Below are 22,297 nucleotides of genomic sequence, written 5' to 3'. Positions count from 1 at the left end.
ATCAGGACTGGTCAGCATGGATTCACCCAGTGGAAATCATGCTTGCCCAATCCAGTAGCCTTCTAGGATGGCATGACCAACTGGGTAGACGAGGATAGAGCAGTGGATGTTGTCTACCTTGACTTCAGTAAGGCTTTTGACACTGCCTCTTGTAACATCCTCATAGGTAAGCCTGGGCACAGTAGGTTAGATGAGTAGACTGTGAGGTGGGGTGAGAACTGGCAGAAGGACAGAGCTGAGAAGGTTGTGAGCAGAGGAGTAGAAGTGAGCCTGTGAATGAGGGAAAGGTGCAGAGAAAATGTGGTGTGTTTTTTTTTTAAACATGCTGATATTGTTTTCCCCAAGCTAAATCTTTTATCCATGACCATAATTGGTGAGTGAGCCCTCCTTGTTCTCTGCCTCAACTGTTCAGCCATTTGTTCTGTCTTCTCCTCCCCATTCCACTGCAGTGGTGTAGAAGTGAGCAAGTGTAGAGTACCAAGTGGGTGAGCTTAGACCATGACAGAAGGAAACTCCACCAGGGCAGTACCTTTGCAAATATAAATTAGCAGAAGTATTACAGATTAGTTTTGTAAGAAATGTGCTGTAGTAATCAAGCCTGTGCTACACATTGTGCCCAGCAGTTTCTCCTGTGTGTCATTTATGGACTTAGATGCACTTGGGAAAAAAAAGTAAGTAAATCATAGTTGGTGCAAGGTCTTGCTAACAGAAGGAAAATTCCCCCTGAGAACATCACTTGAGTACTAACAACATTTAGTTTTATACTTCAACTATTCATGTTTTGGGTGTTTTCCTTTGGATGATTTTTTGCTATCATTCTGGTGTAACAGTTTATCAAGACAGGAGTAAGTAATGTGGTAAAAATCTGTCTTCTACAATGTAAACTTCTTGGGTAGTATCTATGTGGTTAGCACAGTGTGGTAACAACAGTGATGATTATGGGAAGAGCAAGAGTTACATTAAAAAACTTTCAGAACATTAGCAGATAGTGAAGTAGAGATACACAAGAACAAACATAAATATCTAGGACATCGTTTCAGCCTCACAAAAGTTAGGACACGGAGAGAGACTTTTCTTGTGGAGGAGAGCCAGTTGTTATTCATGTCATGCTTGAAGGCAGCTCTCCGATGACCTTCCCTATAAGAAGGGGAAAAAAAGTTGATTAAATGCTGTATTTCTGAGCGGATACATCTCTCTTACAGATTGTAACACAAAGGAACTGAAGAACTAAAGAAAATAATTAAGAAACAAAGAAAGAAGAACTAACTGCACTAATAAAAACTGAACAACCACTTTCATTTGTTGGATTAATAAGTTGTTCCTTGAATATTACAAACATTTTTAATTGGCTTTTTGACTTTGCTCTCATTTTTTAATGATCCTAAGATAGCTCAATAGTAATACACTAAATAATTGATCCATCAATGAAAGATGACTAACTGAAATTTTGGGCTGGGCCAGAAAAGTATTGTAAATTAACCATCCAATTCATTTAAGGAAGTATTTTGCATCCTCTCAGGAAGATACAATCAAACTTGAATCCTAGATACACATGTACACACACAAAGACCCAGCAACCTAGAAAGGCTGCTTCATTAACAGAGGAACACGTGACACAGTCATCAATTTTATCTTATTTGCAAAAAAAAGAACTAAGGGTAGCATCTAGATTAGGGAAACCTTCTGTTTATGCTTCCTTCCCCCCAACTTTTTCCAGAAGAGCATCTCACGCTCAGTTGTTCTCCCTCTTCAGGTTCAGTCCTGTTTTGTCAAACCAATGCAGCAACAATCAAAACCACACTGCTGATGAGGCACAAGGACATCTGCAAGCTCAGAAACCCCAGCAGCAGAAAGGGGAAGCCTTTACAAGTACTTTGTGTTCTAGTTTAAATTCTGCCCTTAAAGAAAACATTGATTTTTCACTTTGATAGCACTCTCAAAGAAATAACAGAATTCAGTGGTTCTTCATCTCTCTGAAGTTTTTTCAGCTCTTTTGCAGGAAATATTTTTCTTTTCCTTTTAAAGAGTACCCTCTTCTGAACATCCTACTTCCACACTGCTTGCCACACTGAACAAATAAGATATTTCTGACATAAGTTATGGTGTGATCCTGCCCAAGACTACTAGCACACACAGCCTTTCTTCCTCCTGCTTCAGTCACTGGATATTTGTCAATGTGAAATTCAACAGGGCTCTGGGTGACCTGACCTAGTTCAGGATGCCCCTGCTCAATGCAGAGGGGTTGAACCAGATGACCTTTAGAGGTCCCTTCCAACCCAGGCAATTGTATGATTCTATATCTGTGTGCCAGGCAACAGAGGCAATAGTGGGAATCATGGAACTGGATCCCAAAGATCTGCAAGCACTGAAAAGTCTCCTGCCCACCCACCCTGCAGATGTTGCTCAAGCAGGAGCAAGACAGAATGCTGAAGCAGAGAGAGTTCAGGGGCTATCTCATCTTTTAAACCTGTGGTAATACAGGTTACAAAGGACATGACTATAGATTGCCTCAGCTCCTCTCTGCTTCCACCACTTTAGATGCCACACCAACAGACAGCTAAATGAACTGCAATATGATGACACCAAAGACAAAATGTACTCTAACAAGGTTCTTGCTTAAGCTGTGGGCTAGACATCAAAACACACGCAACTGCCACAGCTGTGTCCAATTTCTTCAAGCTGAGTGCATGACTGTTTTTCATGTCCAGCTATGTCAAATCACAGCTGTGATCCAATGACACTTTCTATTATTTTGGATGCTGCTAATGACCATGGAGCTGTTCAAATGCACAAAACCCCCTAAAACCAACACACACACACCCCCAAAAAAACCCCACCCCCTCAAAAAAAAAACCAAAACCCAAACCAAACCAAAAAACCCAAGCAAAACAAAATAAAAATAAAATGAACAAACAAACCCCAGAAAAAACAAAACAACCATACAAAAAACAGCTCATGAGAGAAACACCTCTACAGAGAGCTGCATTAAAGGGACCAGCTTCAATTGCCATGTCTAAAAGAAACACAAAACAATCTGCAGAGCCTGCAGGGAAGTGATGGACACTATGCCACCAAGAACTCAACAGTCAAACAACTTTCACTGCATGCCCTTGTCCCTTCTGGAGCTTGGATTTCAAATGAGAGTTGTTGCAGTGGTGTCAATGTCTTTATTACCTGATTTTAGAGTAGGGCACAGGATCGGGGTTCACGAAAGGGATTGCTCCCTGCAGGAACCCCAACAAGCAAGGCATCTTTGCAGGCATTTTGCATACAGTACTGCTGGAGCTCTGCAGCTGCCTGAGAGACCTGTGTAAAGAAAAACAAAAACAAATCCAGAGAGGAAACTAATTCATTCACAAGCATCTATTGGGCATTTCCTCTTGAAGAAGCATTATCAAACAGAGCTGGAGGGCAGCCAAGTCAGCTCTTGGATTCTAAAACACCAAGTAAATCAGCACAGAAGCACATTTACAAAGCTCCAATGAAACACGCATGAAATACTATGCCGGTGGTGAGCCAGAGAAGCACACAGGACTGAGGTCCAAGTGTGACGGAATTGTCCTCATTAAAATACACAAGGCCACAACCACAGGATTTCTCAGTTGACTGTACTCTTTTTTTTTCCTGGTTGATATCTGAACTCTGATATCCTCAGGTAATTTGCAAAAAGGGTTTTTAATCCTGAATTGCTAAGCAACACAGAATAGAACAAGGGGTAAGAGGAAAAAGATGGAAGACATTTTTAAGTCCAAATTGCCACCTTCCTCTGGTAATGAAGTGAAAGCTTCAAATCCACACTCTACCCCTCAAAGGGGACAGTACAGAGCTGCAAAACAAGCCCAGGAATCCAAAGGCAAGATGCCTCCAGCACTGAACCTTGCTCTCCCTATGGACTGAATCAGACATATGCTTGCACCTTTGACAGAAACCAGAGAAATTTCTAATTTCCCAATTGCTCTTGATCAGAGTGCAAGGAGAAGCATCAAGGATCCCTGCTAGTCAATGGGCTTCGTCACTCTTCCCTTCCTTGAGAACCTCTTTCTGGAAGCAGCAAAGATCTCCCACCTTGGACTCCCTGCAGCATTAAGACTCTTGCCTCAAACAGTGCCAACTCCTTGCTGGTACTCAACTGTGCACCACACAGCTATCAGGCAGAGGTGCCAACAGCCAACACTCGTCAGGCCAAGGCTGCATGGAGCCTTTCCTGGAAAAAGAGAAGTTTGATTCAGGGCACAGCTTGCTTCATGAGCACAGCACAGTTAGCAGCTCCTCACCACACCTCCCTGCACTTTGCTGCTGAACTCTGCAACGTGTACTGAGCTGTGCATATCCTGGTGCTCCCAGAAAGACAAACCTGTGTGAGAATTATCCATACAGCAGCAGACTGCTGTTCTAGGAGAGAACTGCCTACTCTTATGTTGTAACTACTCTTACACCCCTGAAACATCCTTCACTCCTTCAGTTCCCACAAAGAGTTTCTGTTGTATTTCATCACAGGACAAACACACTCCCTGCAGCTGCCTCCTGAGTGCAAGATGTTTGTGGGTACTTCTTTCCTACTTGGTTTCCTCTTTCTGAAAATACTGTTCCTGTCTGCCTTTTCAGCTGTCAGGGTAAACAAAATCACCACCGGAACTTTGTAGTATGGAGTGTGTTTTTTAAGATCCTTTCATCTCTAGCTTCCGTCTGAAATCACATTGTCTATTCAAAGCAGGCAAAACAATGTTTTCTCCTATCTCAGAGTCTGCCAGAACTGACCCAATTGTTCTGTTCACCAGCTGAATATATTCCTCACTGCTTTTACAATGCATGTCAAGAAACCCAGATGATGCTTTTCATATGACACATTTTTAAACATGCATCACTTCACTTGTGAAAAATGCATGAAGAGGTTCCTAGAGCAGCAGACCTGGAAAGGGGCTGCTGTGCACAACGCTGCAAGAAAGATGAGACTGAAGCTTCATCAAAGCCAAGCCTCCCTGGAGTACATTTAAACCTGGAATAAATATGTAGACTTGAGAAGTTCAGCTCCTGAATGTGTTCCCACCACAAAGAAACCCTCAATAAACTGTGATAATTTTAATACCCGCTCCTTGCCCTCAGAGATGTGGGAAGAGGGATATGCCTCAAAATTAACAACAACAGTGATCCAGGCTATGACTTATGGCACAAAGCAACAGAAATGTTTGGTCAATCACTTCTGTGTCAGACAACATCCACCTTGCCACAGGAACCTACATTTCCACTCTTCATTGTGTTGTTTCACACCGATTCTCATGCATGACTGCAGTGATAAACTGCAGCCACTTCTAGTGAATCAAATACATGCTGATTATTTGCTAACAAAAAAAAAAAAGTAATATTAATTAATTGAATCATAGAATTGTTTTGTCTGGGGAAAAAAAATCAAACTGTAAAATCATTAAATCCAACCATCAGCCCACAACCACTACAGCAGCTAAGGTTTACCACAAGGTACCATGTCCACGTTTCTTAAACACCTCCACGGATGGTGACTCCACCACCCCCCTGAGCAGCACGTTACAATGCCTGACCATGATTGGGATGATATCCAAAAGCCATAGCGGTTTCACCTTGCAACAGGCACCTCAAATTTTCAGCAGAACAGGAATAATGAGAAAAAGGTATGTAAGTTATTTTTAAAGTCCGTTAGTAGAGTCTCTGCAGCTCAGTGTACTGACACTGTCCCCTGACTGAGGAAACTGATGTTTTGGGATTGGCCAAAGAAAACCATCAAATGAATGACTGATGAAAGAAGGGGAAAGCACAGGATACAGATTAATTTGACCTTCACCACTTCACAGTCTATGCCGGATCGTGCGAGCGGCAGGGAAGAGCCGTTTTCACAAAGCAGCTATGAACACCTCCCTCCTGCCGGGACTCGAGCGCTGCCTCCCAAAAGTCTCAGCGGGCGGATTTAGGCTGCCAGGGCGAAAGAAAACCCCACCAAACTCAACCGTGAGGAGCTGGCGGATGTCACGGCCGCCCCACTAGCCTGCCTTTGTCTGGGAAGCTGCAAGCAGGAGAAGGTTCATGCATGCGTAGAAAATCTGCAGCTCACCCGGCGATGCCAGTCAGCGGATGCGGACCCACACACGCTCCCCACGCCAGCCCCGCCGGCCGGCTCCGCGCACAGAACGGCTGTCGTCTGTCCCACCTGCCTGTGCAGCACCCATAAGAGGCTCCTACATAATTTATCACAGCTCCCCCTCCCCGTGAAAGGCTCCCAACCCGCGGGGACGGCAGCCACGGCTCGGAGCACCCCCGGGCACAGGGACATCTCGTCCCCTTCTCCCACGACTCACCCCCAAGGCGGGCGGCAGGGACAACCCGAGAAACAAGAGCAAGAACAGCTCGTCTCGCCAGCCCCGCCGCTCCAGGCGAGGCAACCACCGCCTCCCGCCCCGGGGACCCAGCCCCCACACGCCCCGGCCCTCACCTTGATCCTCTCCACGGCCGCTTCCAGCTTCAGCTGCTCCACCAGCCGCTGCATAGTACTCAGGCTACCGCCCGACGACATGCCGAAGCCGTGGAGAGGTCGGAAGAACAGAGGCAGAGCGACAGGACCGGTCGAAGCTACGCTCGGCAAGGTTGGGCAAGGGGCGGCTCCTTCTGCCGCCGCCGCCGCGGAGCCGCCCGAGGGAGAAGCCGCGGCCGCTCCGCCCTCAGCAGGCTCGGCTGCACCGCCACGCCTCGTCCCGCAGCTGCTGCCTTAGAGCGCCTTACCGCGGTCCTGGCTGGCGGCCACTGCTGCCTCGGGGGCAGAAAACCTTGGCCGCTAGATGAGGACTAGAGGGAAGAAATAAAGGTAAGAAAAGGGGGAAACGGAGGGAAGAAAATGGGGGGGAGGGGAAGGGAAGGAAGGAAAACGGGAGGGGGAAGAGAGGACAAAAGGAGGGGTCGGGAAGGAGGAACAAAATGAGAGGAAAAAGGGGGGAAGGAGAGAAAAAGGGGGAAAGGGGAGAATGGAAAATGGGGGGGAGGAAACAAAAGAAAAAAATAAAGGAGGGGGGAAAGGAGGGAAAAGGGAGAGGAAGGGAAACAGAAAAAATAAATAGAGGGAAATAAAAAAATGGGGAAGCACAAAATCGGGAGAAATTAAAAGAAAAATGAAGGGGAAGAAAAGTAAGGAAAAGGGGGAAGGGGAGAAAGAAGTGACAAAGTGAGGTGGAAAGAGGAAGGGAAAGGAGGAAAAGGAAGAATGTGAGAAAACAGGGAAAAAAGTGGGAAGATGAAAACAGAAAAATGGAAGAAAGGGGGAGAAGGGGGAAAGAGCAGAAAAGAGGGAAAGGGAGGAATATTTTTAAAAGAAAAAAAGAGGCCTTAATATGCCACAGGGAAGTGTGTAGGGAAGAGAGAAAAGGGAGTTCTAAATGTTCTGCGAGGATTTAACAGAAGTTCCACTCTGCCTCCAGGCAGCTGTTAAGCTCAAACTGTCTTGATGGCTGCAGCCAGTGTTGCTGCATCTCCCTGCATGGTTCATCACGTTTCTCTAGCGACCATCTGTTAGTCACATTGTTTTGTGGGCATCGGCCAAGCATCCAAGCTTGCTGGCCTCTTAAAAAGTTGGTGTGATGAAGCTCACAGTCTCAAATGATTGCTCTGGGCACAGAGACAACCAGTCAGCAACATGATCGAGTCTGTCAGAGCTTCAGGATAGTCATGGAAAAGACTGGTGGTGAATGTGAAGCTGAGTGAAATGTAATTTTGTACATTGAGTGAAATGGACATTTCACCATATTTCATATGCTACATATTTGAAAGCAAATACATGCTCCAAAGCAGTTCTTTGAAAAGAGTTGACAGGAAGCAAGGTGGTCCAAGAGCCTATTACCTTGCCATATTTTCCCATACACAGATATCACCTTTACCCAGTACCATCAATACTTGTTCATGCAATTGCTTCTCTCTGAAGTTATCTCTGTTTACCAGGTATAGCACTGTAACTCTCAGCAGTCTCATTCCTGGTTTTGTTTGTTTTGCTAATGCATATAATAACTTTGTCAATTTTATTTCCAGATATAATAGGCCTTGAAAATTTATGCCCAGAAGACAGACATCCCCCAGAACTAGAGTAAGATGTTAGGCTAGAAACGATCAGTAGCCTCAGCTAATGCTGCAATGCTGTCAGCTTTGTAAAGACAATTTTTTTTCCTGTGCCCATCATAGAGATGTGACTGCAGCATCACCGTACAGCAAATTCTTGCTGCAGCCCATGAATTTGTGCCTGAGTCTGGTTATTTTCAAAGGGCTCATGTTGAGAAAAGAAGCAAGCCTGCAGAATGTCTAGCTCCCAGCAGGTTGTATGGTACCTGCTGACTTTCCCCTTCTCTGCTCATTCAGTTATCAGGCCAGGTTTACAGCGAAAAGACACCATTGCTGCTGGGAGACACAGCTGTGTCTTCCCCAGGGACTGCTCCATTGCTCTGATTTCTTGCTGCAGTGTCAGGTCAGGAAGTTAATCTTGATTACAACTAATCTAGAGAAAGGGGGTGGGGAATAATCTGTGTTTCGATTGCTTATTTGTGTAACTCAAATATTTGGCCTGGGAGGGAAATGATAGAGCAAAATGAGGCACAAGTGCAAGAGCAGCAGAGCTGGTAGCTTGTGAAACTGGGACCACAGGTTTAGATCCTCTTGCATGCACTTGTCTGGTTCTTTTCCAGATCAGGTCTTACCTGGTAATCAGCACCATTTTACTTGTGCTTACTTTTGTTTCATAGAATCACAGAATGGTAGGGGTTGGAAGGAACCTCAAAAGATCAGCTACTCCAAACTGTGTTTCTATCACAGCAACTTGATATTCCCCCTTCCTCTCTTGCAGGAGGCTGTTTGCTTTACCAGTCAACACACCTCAGCTGTGAAAGTCTCTCACTTCAGGAACAGGTGGAGCAGTGCTCCTGCCCCACCACTACAGTGCATCCAAGACCACTTCATGAAAACAAGCAGAGCTTGTTCTTCTGAGCTTCTTTAACAAGTTTTGGATTTGAATTAGCTATTAAACACAAAGTGAATTAAGTACAGAGCTACACTACATGAAGCAGAGATGAAAGACTAATCTAGCAGCTTCTCCTTGATTTTACTAATGCATACAGAAGTTACTCACTTAGCATAATACTTCTAATGTGGTCTTGAATATGTATTATTTTAAGCAGAGAGCTGATAAGACATTCCAAGAACTAGTGAAAGCTAAACTAGCAAGAGGCACAGAGAACAAAATCTCTTCCTCAAAAAATGAGGTCACCATTCCAGAATCAAAAATTAATAAGCATTTAAAAACTTTTAGTTGCTATGGGCTTTGGCAGGAGCAACAAATTCAAGAGCTTCTCTCCCAGAATTCAGCTCCACAGAAACTAGCTAACCCAGCACTGTTTTCAGCAGAAAATTTTGAGGAACTTGCTTTTGGAAATGTGATAAATGACAGGAGAGGCACGATACCATGTGCCCCTTGCTCAGTAAAACTCTGAGCAAAAACATGGTAACAGAATCCCTTTTACCAGCTAATCAAGGAAACTCTGACCTGGGCTGTGTTAGATGAAACCACAGCATGCTGTGGTGCATTATTTAAGTACTCTGAGGTCTGATTAGAAGAGATAAAGAAAACTTTAGATTTAGAATTTAAAACCAATTCAGTATGTGTATTATATAAACTTTTATTTACATAAGGCATCAAAATTGCCCTTTTTAACAAAAGGGTCATCTTCCCTTTTACCAATACTTTGGTGAAAGAAATGTCACATTTAGTAGACTAATATTAACTGGTATACTTGTCCTGAACGAGCAGGTACAATCTAACATACATGAACGAAAAACAAAAAGACAAAAGATCTAAACACACTATTTCATGAATCACTCTGTAGAACAAAGAATTAAGGCTTGTTTGCATCACAATGATGATCATTCATGCATCTTTTATTCCAACAAAGAATAAAATTCATTTCCAACTGGAGCAGGAATAGCAAAAAAAGAGGTCAGATATAATCCCCATATTGCCTACATTAAAAAAAAAACCAACAGTTTGGCATCATAATAATTAGATTGAAAAACAAAAGGAAAGAGAGAAGGAAACAGAACATGGCTCTTCCTTCATAATCTTTTATAAGCATTTCCAGTGTCCAGTTGCAGGAACACTTCAGTTTAATAATGGAAAACCAGAACTTTCAAGGACTGATCTAGAAACATTTTCATAAAAGATTTAAGAGTTCCACTGATCATGAACATAAAATATGTAGAGAAAATACATTGGAATTATGAATTCCATACTGAGATCCCCAAGTAAATGGCATACACACATGGAGCTGAGCCAGTTTAATAGGTCTGACTTATAAAAATGGTAAACCTGTATTATTTTTCAGCCTGATTTAATAATTCCTGAGGTTTTGATCACTGCTGAGACACAGCAGACAAAACTCCAAATGATGTAGTGAAAAGTTCTGTAGTGAAAAGTTCTGCAAATGACTTTCAACATCAGCACAGATTTGGTTCAGCAACTTTCAGTCGTCGATAAAAGTCAGTCTTCCAGGCCCTTCGTTCTTCATCCACCGCCGGTATCTCTTCCATCGAGGATCCATAGCCATCTTCTTCTTCAACTCCTCCTCTTGCTCTCGTTTATAGACCTGAAAGACACACAAAAGTTTTCAGGGAGGCTAAGGAAACACCTTAAGTAAGCCTCAGGAGGGGTGTATGTGTTTGTAGTTCAACCATTCACCATCGTACTGTTTTTAGAGAAGACTGAATTCCAGCATAGAAGCAGACCCTCTCTAACAAAGTGCAGGAGTACATTCAGCATAGAAAATATCTTCCTCAGAGGCTGCTGGCTGTACTTGTGATACTTTGCATTTTTGCTGAGAGCAGAACTAGCTCCTTGAAAGAATGCTGCAAGCTATAGAACTTCTTTTTTTCCCTTGCTGAAACACTAGATGCTGATTTACAAAATAAAATTGACAGTGAAGAACTGACAACGCTCAAAAAGCTGAATTTTGAGGAGTCTCTTCTCAGCACAGGTACTGCTCAATGTTGTTAAGCCTCTCTCTACTTCTTACCACATTTCAAAGTCATTGTCTAGATAGAACACCACTGTGGAACTTGTTAGTCCTAATGAAGCTTCTCAACTAAGTTAATATCTTTGCATTAATTATTGTCAGTATCAAATGATAACTAACTACATTCTGTCAAGAAATAGCGTCGCTGTAGTGAAATCCACAATTGTTGGCAAACTCCAGTATCTGGAGTTCTCTGGAAGGCAGTTCATGCAGACACAGCCAGTGTAAATCTCAACAGCATACAGGTTTATGTCATCTTGGTGTCATCTGATTTATTCCTGGAAGGGAATTAAATTTAAGGTTCCACTACGCATGAACAAGATTCTAAAAATATTATGGATGGCTTTTTACATACACAGCTCGACGTTCAGTGATCACAGAGGTTTTAAGATCATTAGGAAAGTAACAGAAGAGAGGAAAAAAAACCCAGCCATTGTACAGCTGCATGATGTATCTGTGTATTGAACTCTTGGTCTTCCCAATTCTAAAAGGATATGGAGAGACTCAACAGTATGCAGACAGGCATCTCCAGTGATCACAGAGCAGAGAAACTTTGGGGGAGGAACACCTAGGCTTATTTTCAGCCTAGAAAAGACATGACTAAATTTCCTGTAAAGGCACGGTAGTCGTACGCAGGAACATAGTGAGCCCAAGAGAAAAAACAACCCCAAACCAACCCCACCAAAACAACAATAACAAAAACCCATCCAACCAAAAAACTACATAAAGCATTGAGACTCTTGAACATGTCCAGAGAAGGGCAACAAGGCTGGTGAGAGGCCTCCAGCACAAGCCCTATGGGGAAAGGCTGAGGGAGCTGGGATAGTTTAGCCTGGAGAAGAGGAGGCTCAGGGGAGACCTTATTGCTCTCTAAACTACCTGAAGGGAGGTCATAGCCAGGAGGGGGTTGGTCTCTTCTCCCAGGCAACCAGCACCAGAACAAGAGGACACAGTCTCAGGCTGCCCCAGGGGAGATTTAGGCTAGAGGTGAGAAGAAAGTTCTTCCCAGAGAGAGTTGTTAGCTGTTGGAATGTGCTGCCCAGGGAGGTGACGGAGTCACCATCCCTGGAGGTGTTCAAGAGGGGATTGGATGTGGCACTTGGTGCCATGGTTTAGTAGTCATGAGGTCTGTGGTGACAGGTTGGACTTGATGATCTTTGAGATCTTTTTGAACCTTCTTGATTCTGTGATTCTATTATTATTATCCATTTCCAGTAATACAGGAACCAGCAGGTGTCTGGGTGGTTTCAAAAGGACCACCTCCTACTTGGACTGCTGAACTTATGACCAGATGGCACAACAGACAGTGACAGTTTTAATGCACTCAAGGAGTCACTATATAAACTCATTATAAAAAAGGATTCATTAAATAAAAGCTCATTAAAGCATTTACCTGCAAAGTCACCATTTCCTTTTCAGGAAATCACCAAGCTGTGAATTATACTGGATAAATATTGCTACAAACATGCAACTTTCATGCATTCCTCACTAAAAATAGACTGCTGCCCACCACAAATGAGCCTGAGCTCAACAGACTTCTGTTCTGATAAATACAGCTCTTGTACATTCAGTGACCAAAACTTCACTAGTCAGAAACAGCATGGCTCCCAAACCATGTAATTCCTTCCCTACAACAACCATCCTACCCACCTACAACATCCACCCTATCTTACTCTTTCACACGTGACATCTGCTTCACTTAGTAACATTATTGTCTTTAGACTTCCTGACTCTTTTCTAGAAAATTTATCATCATTCAATCCTACTTTCAACCTGTTTGCTAATATTTTTCTTACATTATCATTGATTTTACTATTTTCCTCTTCAAGTTTCTAGATGAATCCACCCTTGTCTCCCTTAAAAGCAGCATTCTCTTATCTTTGGTACCCTGCCAGCAGCAAAGGCAGTTCTGCCACCAACCCATTTCTTTTTCCAGTGTATGCAGAGCAGCAACAACATCTTCTCTTCCTCCTAAGCAGGCCAAGTTCATATTCTCAGTTTCTGCTCTATAAACCTCCCACCCAGATGGCCCACAGATGAGCTTCTGTGAAACAATCGAAGTGTTTTGTCAGTTTGCCACCTTTCAGCATCCCAAGTCATTCTGGACTGCAAATTCCATGCTGTGGCTAATGTTCTCTCACTGCTCTTCCAGAAAGCTTCAATGAAAAGTTTACATATTGACTGTCTACCCATGTCAAGAATAGCAGTTGTGCCCACTGGTATTACATATGCCATCTTTACATGAATAGGCCTAGAGCACAGCCAGAAGAGCCCCTGGTACTCAGAAGGCCAAAGAACTACCAATGGACTGCTTAAAAATAAGATGTGTTAGGAATTAATGGCTTAGAAAGCTGATAAAATAGGAAGTTCATATGATCCAGGCAATTAATAAAAACTTATTAATGTTCAGAGAAAGTCTTCAACCTACTACAACAACTTTGCCACATCACATTATTATAGAAAGCCTTTAATCAGCTTCCAATTACATTTTGTACACAGAGACTCCCTAGCACAGGTGGATGTTCCCTGACCAAGCAGAAGTTCCTTCCTATATTCATGGCACGATCAGGAGCTGTTGTCTACCATTCCATGAACATAAACTGTTAAAGACACCATGTGGCTGTCAAACAGTTTTCAATTTAGAAAGCAACAGCTAAATGTGAAGCAATGCTTCACACAGCCCTGTCCCAAGCACCTTCACAAAACTGCTGCTCTGAAGTCAGGAAAACAAACATTAGCTACCCACCTCGTAGTTCTCTCGTACCCACAGCTGCCGTTCAAGGAAGGTCTCTTTCTGATGATCTTCCAGGCTGTCAAACTGAGACTGAGACATCTTCATGTACCTTCGTATGATATACAGCTTCTCTTCTTCACCATACTCTTGCCCTTTAATACGGAAACAATAAATCCACCAACAGGACCAAGCTATGTATTTGCACAGGTAAAAAGGAAACAGAAGGATCTGAAACAGAAGTATATCATAGATCTTGGGCTTCTGATAACCGCCTTTTATATCTATTTTATTTTTAATAATGTCTTTGATGATTTCCTCCTCCTCTTCACGAATTTCTTCTTTAGACCGCCTGTTCTTGCCTTTTTCTTTAGTCTTGTTGAGTAAACCTTGCTGCCTGGCAATCTCAGTAGCTTGTATACGGTATTTTGGCACTGTAGCTAGGTAGTTGATAGCTTCATTGTAACTACTCCACCAGCTGAAGAACTGTAATTCAAAAAACAGCAGAAGTGAAAACATGGAGAGCTTCATTGTAACTATTTCACCAGCTGAAGAACTGCAATTCAAGAACAGCAAAAATCAAACCCATGGTTTTATACAGACACATTCCTATCTGGAGGCTTGCCAGGAAAAAGTAACAATGCTGCCATACTCCTTTAACAATTACATTACAGCCAGGATAAAAACCAAAGGTAATGGTACTCCAGATGTACTACAGAAGCACTAACTATTCCTGCAGGCTTACTAATGCACCTGGAAAATAGATGCATAGATGTGTATCTCACAGCAATACACAGTGATAAGAAAGGACAAGCAGATGATGTTCAGACTGGTTTTGTTCCCAGGAAGATGTTAAAACTCTTGAAGCCACCATTCTCAGAAGCTTCCTTAGATTTATAAATAAAGTAGCTGACATATGAACACTTTATTATGAAATCATTACCTATTTAAAACAGTTAATTAAACAGGGATTAAGTACATAAGAATCTCATTAGCCTGACAGGATTCACTTTACAAGATTCAACATTTCTCCCTTAATCTTCAGCTACCCTCCGAATGAATTTCAAATCAACAAGGAAGAAATCAAACCCCACCCAAACAAACCAGAAATATATTGCCTGGGGTGTACCCCTCTTAACGGGGTAAAAAAGCAGCATTTCACACCATTCACCGAGACAAAGGGCAGAGGTATATGCACCATGCAACCTCAACAAAGGCCAAGAAGCAGAAACAACCAAAAGGGAGAGAAAGGCAAATCAGTTGACACAGATGTTTACACAGAATTTGCAGTCATCTGGCAGCTGGACTGCAGGAAAGTACCTCCCCATACAGCCAAAATAAGAAATGAGGGCAAAATGGAAGTCTGTCACTGGAAGTAATTTTGACAAGAAGTTCAGTACTTGGCTGCCTATGCCAATGGAATTTGTTATTTCAAGCTCTCAAATTCTTATCCACACATTTTTATTTTAACTCCCAATATCCCACTAAAATAATGTGCTATTTGCACCACAGAACGAGCTGTTATCTTAATCGCTTAAACTGCTGGGTACTTTTAGAGATGTTTTGGACCACGAATCAAAGAGATCCTGAAAAAAAAGAAAGAGTTATACATCTTCTTCCACTTAAAATATTTGTCAGCAATAGCACAAGTTTTCTTTATTGAAAACACAGGCTGTTTTTTCAGATCTACCACCTCCCGAGCAAACTTTGCTGAAGCAAATTCACTTCTCTCCTGACACCTCTGTGGTGTTTAAAATTCACTGCAGAGTAAGATCCAGACATTAATAAGCTCCTGAAATTCAGTCCTGTCACTTGAATTGAGTCTTGAATTTAGTTTGGAATTAGTCTGTTTTAAAAAAAAAAAAGATTCAAAATTTGCTTCTGCAGCTTGACAAAGTGACACACACTTATTTGGAGCATGAGTCCTGCCTGTGATTGCAAACACACTAACCCAAGCCTGCCATGAATAGCCCAGTAACTTCTTCAGAAAGTCAGCACTTGTCTCTATGAAATATCTAGTTGTTAAAGAACCTAGTCTCCATCTTTGTTCAACTTAGCAAGGGCAGTCAAAAATCTGCTCAGTACATCCTAACTGCATATTTGTTACGGACACCGCAGAGAATTTTACCACAGCAAATATGAATGGGCTTTCTCACTGACAGTGTTTAACACCTGGCGTGTTACTAGATTTGCAGATGCTTCTCTTCCCATTCAGAAATTCACTGAGCAGTGTCATGCAAAGCTAAAATCTTACCTGAAACACTGAGATGGCACATACTGTAACTAGAATCACGATTCTGACATCCACTTTAGGTGCCAGTCTCCTGCTGTAGTAGTGATAGTAATGCCTGTAATACTCTTCAGGGTGATCTAGCATGTAGTCGTAATCCTTGCGAGTCTCTTCATCCTGCGGGATAAGATGAAAAACATGCATAGGCTCAGATTCCTGTTTGCATTTACTCTGTTACAGCTCTGTTTTACATCATTATACTGACCATGCTGCTACAAAATTGGCAATAGCTTGAGCAAGTATGAAGCAGAGAGGAAAATCCTTGGTCCTTTTCTCATATTCCCTGTTAATTTGTTGTCACATTCATCTGCCCACACACATCTGACATACATGGTCTTTAAATGCACAGGCTGCATGAAGGCATTTGATATTGAAATAAAGACAGGCAAATGAAATACACAATTGTTTTTTAATTTTAAAATGGGAAATCCAGATGGACTAAAGTTAATAACCATCATTTAAGAAAATACCTATTAAGAGCTTGATTTACAAGTCTTCCAGAATTAGTTTCTAGGGCTGTGGAATTCGCCCAGTGGAAGGCTGTTTCAAAGCCTCAGTCTTGTTTTTATGCATGTAATTAAAAGATGAGAAATTTAGTCAGCCTCAAAAATAGTTCCTTCCCCACTGCCGCCCCCATTGCTGCCCGAAACTACTTACAGGTTTCCCTTCTGCCACTCCTGAGTATCACCTTTGCCAAGCCACACATATTTTGCCCTGATAACCCTCCCTTACAGATCCCACATGCTGCTCCAGTCACCATTACTGCACTGTTTAAAGGTATGACTCTAGGATAAACCCAAATCAGTACATTTTAAACAGAAAGGAATTTTCAAGAGAACACAACCTAAGTACAAAGGGTTTTAGAGTGAACTGTAACCTCCCTTCCACCCGCCACACTCTTGGACTGGCTACTGGAGGTTTTCTTTTACTTTTTCCCCCTCCCTGACTGCTGGTAGGAAGCAAGCTGGCCACAATCACACAAAGGGATGCAAACCCCAAGAGGCAGAGCCCGCTGCGACGCGCTCAAGTGTAAATCCGAGGCTCTGATCATCCTCCTTCAGGGAAGGGCCACCTGCGAGAGGGGCACGATCGCAGGCGGACAGCATCCTGATGTTTAAGCCGGATCTCTTTTGATGGACGCTACAGATACAGATGCCGCAGACGACTCGCAGCCGTAGAGCAAGATTTGGAGGGGATTATGTAACCTGAAGCGCTTTTTCTTCTCGTAACACGTGATTGCTTAATTTTGCTGCCAGCTGTTAAGGTGCGGAGGGGAGGACGGGTAGTTCAAGCACCGGCAAAGCAGCGGGGCGAAGCGTGCCCCCGACTGCCTTAGACCGAGACCCGCACCTACTCGCCTGGACGCCGCCTCCGCTCCCGAAACGAGACGGCCGAGGGACGCGGCGGCGCGGGCAGACGCGACGCGGGGCCGGGCGCCCGGTCTGCCCGCTGCCTGTTCGCCGCCTGCCCCGCTCCCCGGCACGCCGCCTGCCCCGCTGCCGGCCCGCCGCCGACCCCCGCGCGTCTCCCCCCGGGGCGTCTCTTACCGGAGCGGCTCCGGCCGCGGCGGCGGTCCCGCTCTCTCACCTTGAGGGTCTCGTAGGCGGTGGCGATGAGGAGGAACTTCTCGTGCGCCGCCTGAGGGCCGCCGCCCGGCGAGGCCGGCTCCCCGCGGTAACGGTCGGGGTGGTACTTGCGGGCCAGCTGCCGGTAGGCGCGGGCGATCTCCGCCTTGCTAGCCTGCCGGCTGACGCCCAGCACATCGTAGCAGACGCGGCGCCCGCAGTACAGGCCCTCGGTCAAGCCCCACGCCGCCCGCGAGAGCAGCAAAAGCAGCGCCGCGCACAGCGACACGCACGGCAGCCACCGCCGGCCCGGCCGGGCGCCGCCGCCCACCGCCATCTCGCTGCCGCCGCCGCCGCCAGGGCCCGCGCTCTGCGCAAGCGCGGGTAGGGGCGGGGCAGAGCGGAGGGGAGGGGAGGGCGCCGAGACTGTGCGCGCCGGCGTAGTTCGCTCTCTGGGTCGCGAGGGAAAGGCCGTTGTGACGGACCGTGGGCTGCGAATTCCGGGGTTGAATCGCGACAGAAAAGTGGTCGTGACAGAGCCCGGGCTTTACATTCCAGCCTTATTTCTGAATCGTGACAGAAAAGCAGTTGCGACAGAGTCCAGTTCCCGAGGAGAACAAACCCGGTTGTGACAGAGCTAGGGTTTGACATTCCAGATTTTTTCCCCAGTTTGGGACAAAAAAGGCAGTTGCAGCAGAGCTCACACTTGACATCTCGGCCTTACCGCCTTTAATAGCAACAGAAAACTGATTGTGACACAGCCTGGGTTTGACATTACAGCTTTCCACCCCCCCTCCTAATTTGTGACCAAACATAAGTTGTGACACAGCCTGTGCTTGAAATTACAACGTTTTTTGCTGAACGGAAACAGAAAACCAGCTATGGCAGAACCTGGGTGTGAAAGGACAAGTTCTTCTGCTAATCGGCAACAGAAGAGGCATGACGGGTCCCAGGCTTGAAATTCCATCCTCTTTCCCATATTGCAAAAGAGAAGCAGTTGTGACAGAGCCTGCACTTGAAATTCCAAGCTTTTCCCCCAATTTGTGACAAGAGAAACATGTTTGTGACAGAGCCTGCGCTTGAAATTCCACCTTTTTAACTAATTTGCAACAGAAAAGTAGTCATGGCAGAGTCCATGATGGAGTAGTGACCGGGCTTGAAAGCCCAACTTTTCCCCTGATATCCTGCAATCTTTTTTGCTTACTTGTTTTTCTTGGGGCCGTCCTTCTGAGGCACTCCTCAAAAGCTGCAGAGTGTCAGAAGCATCCTCAGAATGGATGTTTAGTTGAAGCTCCTCTCCTGGAGTTGGGGTGTCACTGCCTGTCTGTATGGGGTCCCATCACCTGAATGATACCTACATATAGTCTGCATTCTGTGGAAGGTTCACTGGGGAACACTCCTCTTCCTGCTCTTTTCTGTACATTTGCCCTTGGTGATGGTGGCAAACAAAAAGAGGGAAAGTCCTTTGAAGTGGGAATTTGTCCTCAGCTGCCCTGGCAGTCTTGCTGCCTTAGGTTGAGTCTTTATCCAAACACTTGCTTTGGAAATGGAGATTCCATTTATACTTCAGTGTGACAGGTGGGAACATCACCTCAATATTGGGCCTTTGCCAGAAAAAGCAGTTTTGATTGATTCTAGAAATAGCTGCAAGAAAAATAATCAGCTCATCACAGAACACATGCTGCTCTTCTGCTAGAAATGAGAATGAGTTGTGTACTTCTGGCCCTCCTCTGTCTGTCTCCTGTCTGCGTCTTCTTTGCATTAATCAATGCCTACAATTTCCTTGAAAGCTGGGTCAGTCCCAAACCTGCTCCCTCAAAAACTGCATCTCTATACAGCTCATTGAAGCATGGCTTCTCAGCATAGGAAGCTGACATTGAACTCTACAGGCCCTGAGCTTAACAAATAAAGCAAAGATTGTCCATAGCTAATTTTTTTCCCAGTTGTTTGTGACTGCCTTATCTGAACCTCACTTCTTGGCATGGATCTGCTAGGGATTTTTTGGAGAAGTCACGAGCTGTCCCCATGCCACCTACAAGGCAGTGTGAGAAACCCTGGCACTGCCTGCTGTCTGTAATATCTGGGGTGGTAGTGGTGTTTCAGTGTTTGGGCAGTGCACTCCTTACAGAAATCATCACTGATGAGCTCAGGAGAAGATGCTGTGTATGGTCAGGCCTTTCTCCCACAGCCTCAGCCAGTCCAAAGCAGCAGAGGGCATTGACAGGGCAGCTTTCTCTGGTGAATTACTTTGGAATATGATACCTCAGCAGTCATGGCACCTTACTTTTGCTTAAAGAATAAAAAGTGTTCCTAAATGTGTATCTGTCATGAGTGCTGATCCACTGCCACCTCAATGTGGGAGGCAGGGATGCCGGGGAAAGTGCTCAGAGGAGATGGTGCCCACATCTGCTCTTGCACTGGCATTGAAACAGCCACAGTCTGGGAGGCGGGTGAGGAGGGCTGTCAGTGGCGGTGGGGGGTACACAGGGCTGCTCTGGGATGCAGGCTGGGATGCGCCGCTATCGTGCCAACGCCCGAGCAGGGCTGTGCCGGGCTGAAGGTGGGGCTGCGCCAGGGCTTGGGCGGGGCTGTGCTGGGCTGTGGGAGGAGCTGTGCCAGGTTCTGGGCAGGGCTGTGCCAAGGTGTGGGAAGGGCTTTGCCAGAGTCTGGGTGGGGCTGTGCCAGGATGTGGGCAGGGCTGTGGCATTCTGCAGGCCAGGCTGTGCCAGGCTGCAGGCTGGGCTGCGCCAGTCTGCGGGCGGGGCTCTCTACCCAGGGGCTCCGGGCGGCACTTGCCGCCGATAGGGGGCGCAGCTGCGCCGCCCGCGGCTGCGGGTCGTTCCCCTCCTCCGCCTCTGCTGGGAGTGCGAACCGGGTCTCGGCCGTCATGGAGGTCAGCGCGGACTCCGGTCAGTGTGCTGTTCCTCGCCACCCCTTTTCGGGACCCACCGAGATTCAGGGGCGAGGTGTTGGTAAAGACCCTTTCCGCGCCAGGAGAGGCGCCGGCGGGCCGATGCATGTGCGTGGTGGGGGCGGGCTGGCGGCGGGGACGATGGCTCAGCTCTTTCTAAATATAAAACGGCGGTGACGGGAGGGCGGGCGCCTCCGGCTTCTGTCGTCCCTCACGGTGGTTGGCGTTGGGGGGGAGCTGCAAAGAGGAGGAGGAGAAGGAGGCGGCCGGCCTGGTGCCTGTTCCCATGCCGCGCCGCGCCGCCGGCGGAGGAGGGGGGGCGGGAGGCGGGGAGCGGCTGGGGCCGGGCGGCTGCGGCGCGTCTCTTACCGCCTCCCCTCCCTCCTCAGCTGACAACATGGCTGCGGCCGCCGCGGCTGCTCAGGACGAGCTCAGTAAGTGGCCGCGGTGCTAGGGGCTCCCGATCGGGCGCTGTCCTAGCCGGGGGTGGGCGGGCAGGCGCAGGGGAGCGGTGGGGCCAGGCCGGGGTCTATCCTTGGTGGCAACCCTGCTGCGGCGGGGTCCGGGCTCCGGGCTCCCGGCCCGGGAAGGTGGTAACGGCGGCGAGGCCGGGCCCAGCCCTGGGCAGCCATGTCGGGAAGCGGAAACTGAAGGCAGGGGTGGCCTCCCTCAACCCCGGCCCTACTGCGGGCTGGGTAGGCTGGCCGCGGCCTGCCCTTGGCCTGCGCCCGGTCCTGCCGCTAGCCGGCTGTGTGACCTTGCGGAGCCGCCCCGCTTGCCCCGTGGGGAGGAGGCGGTAGCGGCGGTTCCTCGCCAAGGGGGAGCCCGCAGGGACGGCCACTGGCGTGGCCGAGGGCAGTGAGGTACAGAAGCAGCGGGCGCTCCGGTACCGCTGCACGCACGCTCCCGCAGAGGGGCGAGCGGCGGCAGCTCTTGCCTGCGGGCACTCGCGCTGCTTTGTCTCAGCACTGGGCTTTAACTACAGAAGCGGTGTGAAAATAAAGCATGCCGAAACAGCGGTGGGTTCGCGCAGACCGCTTACGTACGGTGAGCGCAGTGCTGAGCCTCGCGGTAGGTGTGCAGGCACGTCCCCAGCCTCTGCAGCTTTCGGCACATGATCAGAGCAGCCGGGATCGCAGGTGCGGCGAGCTTCTGCCGGGAACCTCTGCGCTGCGTTCCTGTCACCTGCAACTCCCTTTTGCAGCCTAGTGCAGTAAACGATCAGCTTCTCTTTGGAGAAGCCTACAAAACTTTAAAACCGGGTTTCCTTTCCCTGCTTTTCTTGTCTTGTAACTGAAATAACTCTGAGACGACCGTGAAGAGTTAATAGCAAGATTATGTATGACTCAGCCAAGTGAGAGGGCCTTTGGTTGCCCTGAAATAGTACTTGGCAACCACCAGAGAGGAAGGGCAGAAGAAATACTTTGAGCATATTTATGCTATTGGCTTTCAGTTCTAAGGCATTTCTATGTGATGTGTCACTTGGAATTTTTTGTTATTCTCGGTGTGCTGCTGTGTAGAGGACATCCTTGTTCTGCTCTTTGTTAGATATTACTGGAACTAGGCTGAGTGGAATAAGGCATATGTTAATGGTGGGGATAGCTTTTATGTAGCCAAAGAGCCAGGATCTCATGGCAAAGCAAGAAGAATCTTTGAGTTACCCAGATCCTTGAATTGAGAGACACAAATGCCAAGCTGTTTATTTCATTGACAACTGGGATAAATTGTAATGATGAC

The 22,297-nt window shown here is 46.4% G+C and overlaps 3 protein-coding genes across 5 annotated transcripts in view; 1 reads left to right on the top strand and 2 right to left on the bottom strand.

Moving 5' to 3' along the window:
- Nucleotides 1-315: 315 nt before the first annotated feature.
- GNG10 (G protein subunit gamma 10) lies at nt 316-6,616 on the bottom strand. Its single transcript, XM_054178170.1, has 3 exons — nt 6,461-6,616; nt 3,175-3,306; nt 316-1,137 (listed from the first exon to the last, which is right to left on the bottom strand). The coding sequence occupies exons 1-2, from the start codon at nt 6,539-6,541 to the stop codon at nt 3,181-3,183; spliced, it is 207 nt and encodes a 68-aa protein (XP_054034145.1). The 5' UTR covers nt 6,542-6,616; the 3' UTR covers nt 316-1,137; nt 3,175-3,180.
- Nucleotides 6,617-10,049: 3,433 nt separating this feature from the next.
- DNAJC25 (DnaJ heat shock protein family (Hsp40) member C25) lies at nt 10,050-17,987 on the bottom strand. Its single transcript, XM_054178169.1, has 4 exons — nt 17,672-17,987; nt 16,049-16,201; nt 13,810-14,280; nt 10,050-10,637 (listed from the first exon to the last, which is right to left on the bottom strand). Exons 1-4 carry the CDS (start codon nt 17,984-17,986, stop codon nt 10,515-10,517), a joined length of 1,062 nt encoding a protein of 353 aa, XP_054034144.1. The 5' UTR covers nt 17,987; the 3' UTR covers nt 10,050-10,514.
- Nucleotides 17,988-20,366: 2,379 nt separating this feature from the next.
- Nucleotides 20,367-22,297, top strand: part of ECPAS (Ecm29 proteasome adaptor and scaffold) — a 72,452-nt gene continuing 70,521 nt past the window's right edge. The window contains exons 1-2 of one of the 3 annotated variants that reach the window (XM_054179017.1): nt 20,367-20,558; nt 20,950-20,994. In XM_054179017.1, coding sequence (XP_054034992.1) covers nt 20,537-20,558; nt 20,950-20,994 — 67 coding nt within the window. In that variant the 5' untranslated portion in view covers nt 20,367-20,536. The remainder of the gene's footprint in view (nt 20,559-20,949; nt 20,995-22,297) is intronic. The other 2 variants (XM_054179015.1, XM_054179016.1) reach the window with 2 other exon arrangements.

Source organism: Dryobates pubescens, chromosome Z (assembly GCF_014839835.1).
Source record: "Dryobates pubescens isolate bDryPub1 chromosome Z, bDryPub1.pri, whole genome shotgun sequence".
NCBI lineage: Eukaryota > Metazoa > Chordata > Aves > Piciformes > Picidae > Dryobates > Dryobates pubescens.
The sequence above is the reverse complement of the archived record's forward strand: the minus strand, read 5'-3'. Positions and strand labels throughout refer to the sequence as shown.

What these genes read in the sequence shown, in the direction of transcription:
- GNG10 (XM_054178170.1), bottom strand. Translation starts at nt 6,541, where the DNA reads ATGTCGTCGGGCGGTAGCCTGAGTACTATGCAGCGGCTGGTGGAGCAG. An exon ending in CGGCCGTGGAGAGGATCAAG is followed by an intron (nt 3,307 to 6,460) that starts GTGAGGGCCGGG and finishes TTCTTTACACAG; the next exon opens with GTCTCTCAGGCAGCTGCAGA.
- DNAJC25 (XM_054178169.1), bottom strand. Translation starts at nt 17,986, where the DNA reads ATGGCGGTGGGCGGCGGCGCCCGGCCGGGCCGGCGGTGGCTGCCGTGC. An exon ending in CCGCCTACGAGACCCTCAAG is followed by an intron (nt 16,202 to 17,671) that starts GTGAGAGAGCGG and finishes CTTATCCCGCAG; the next exon opens with GATGAAGAGACTCGCAAGGA. An exon ending in GTGCCATCTCAGTGTTTCAG is followed by an intron (nt 14,281 to 16,048) that starts GTAAGATTTTAG and finishes TTTGAATTACAG; the next exon opens with TTCTTCAGCTGGTGGAGTAG.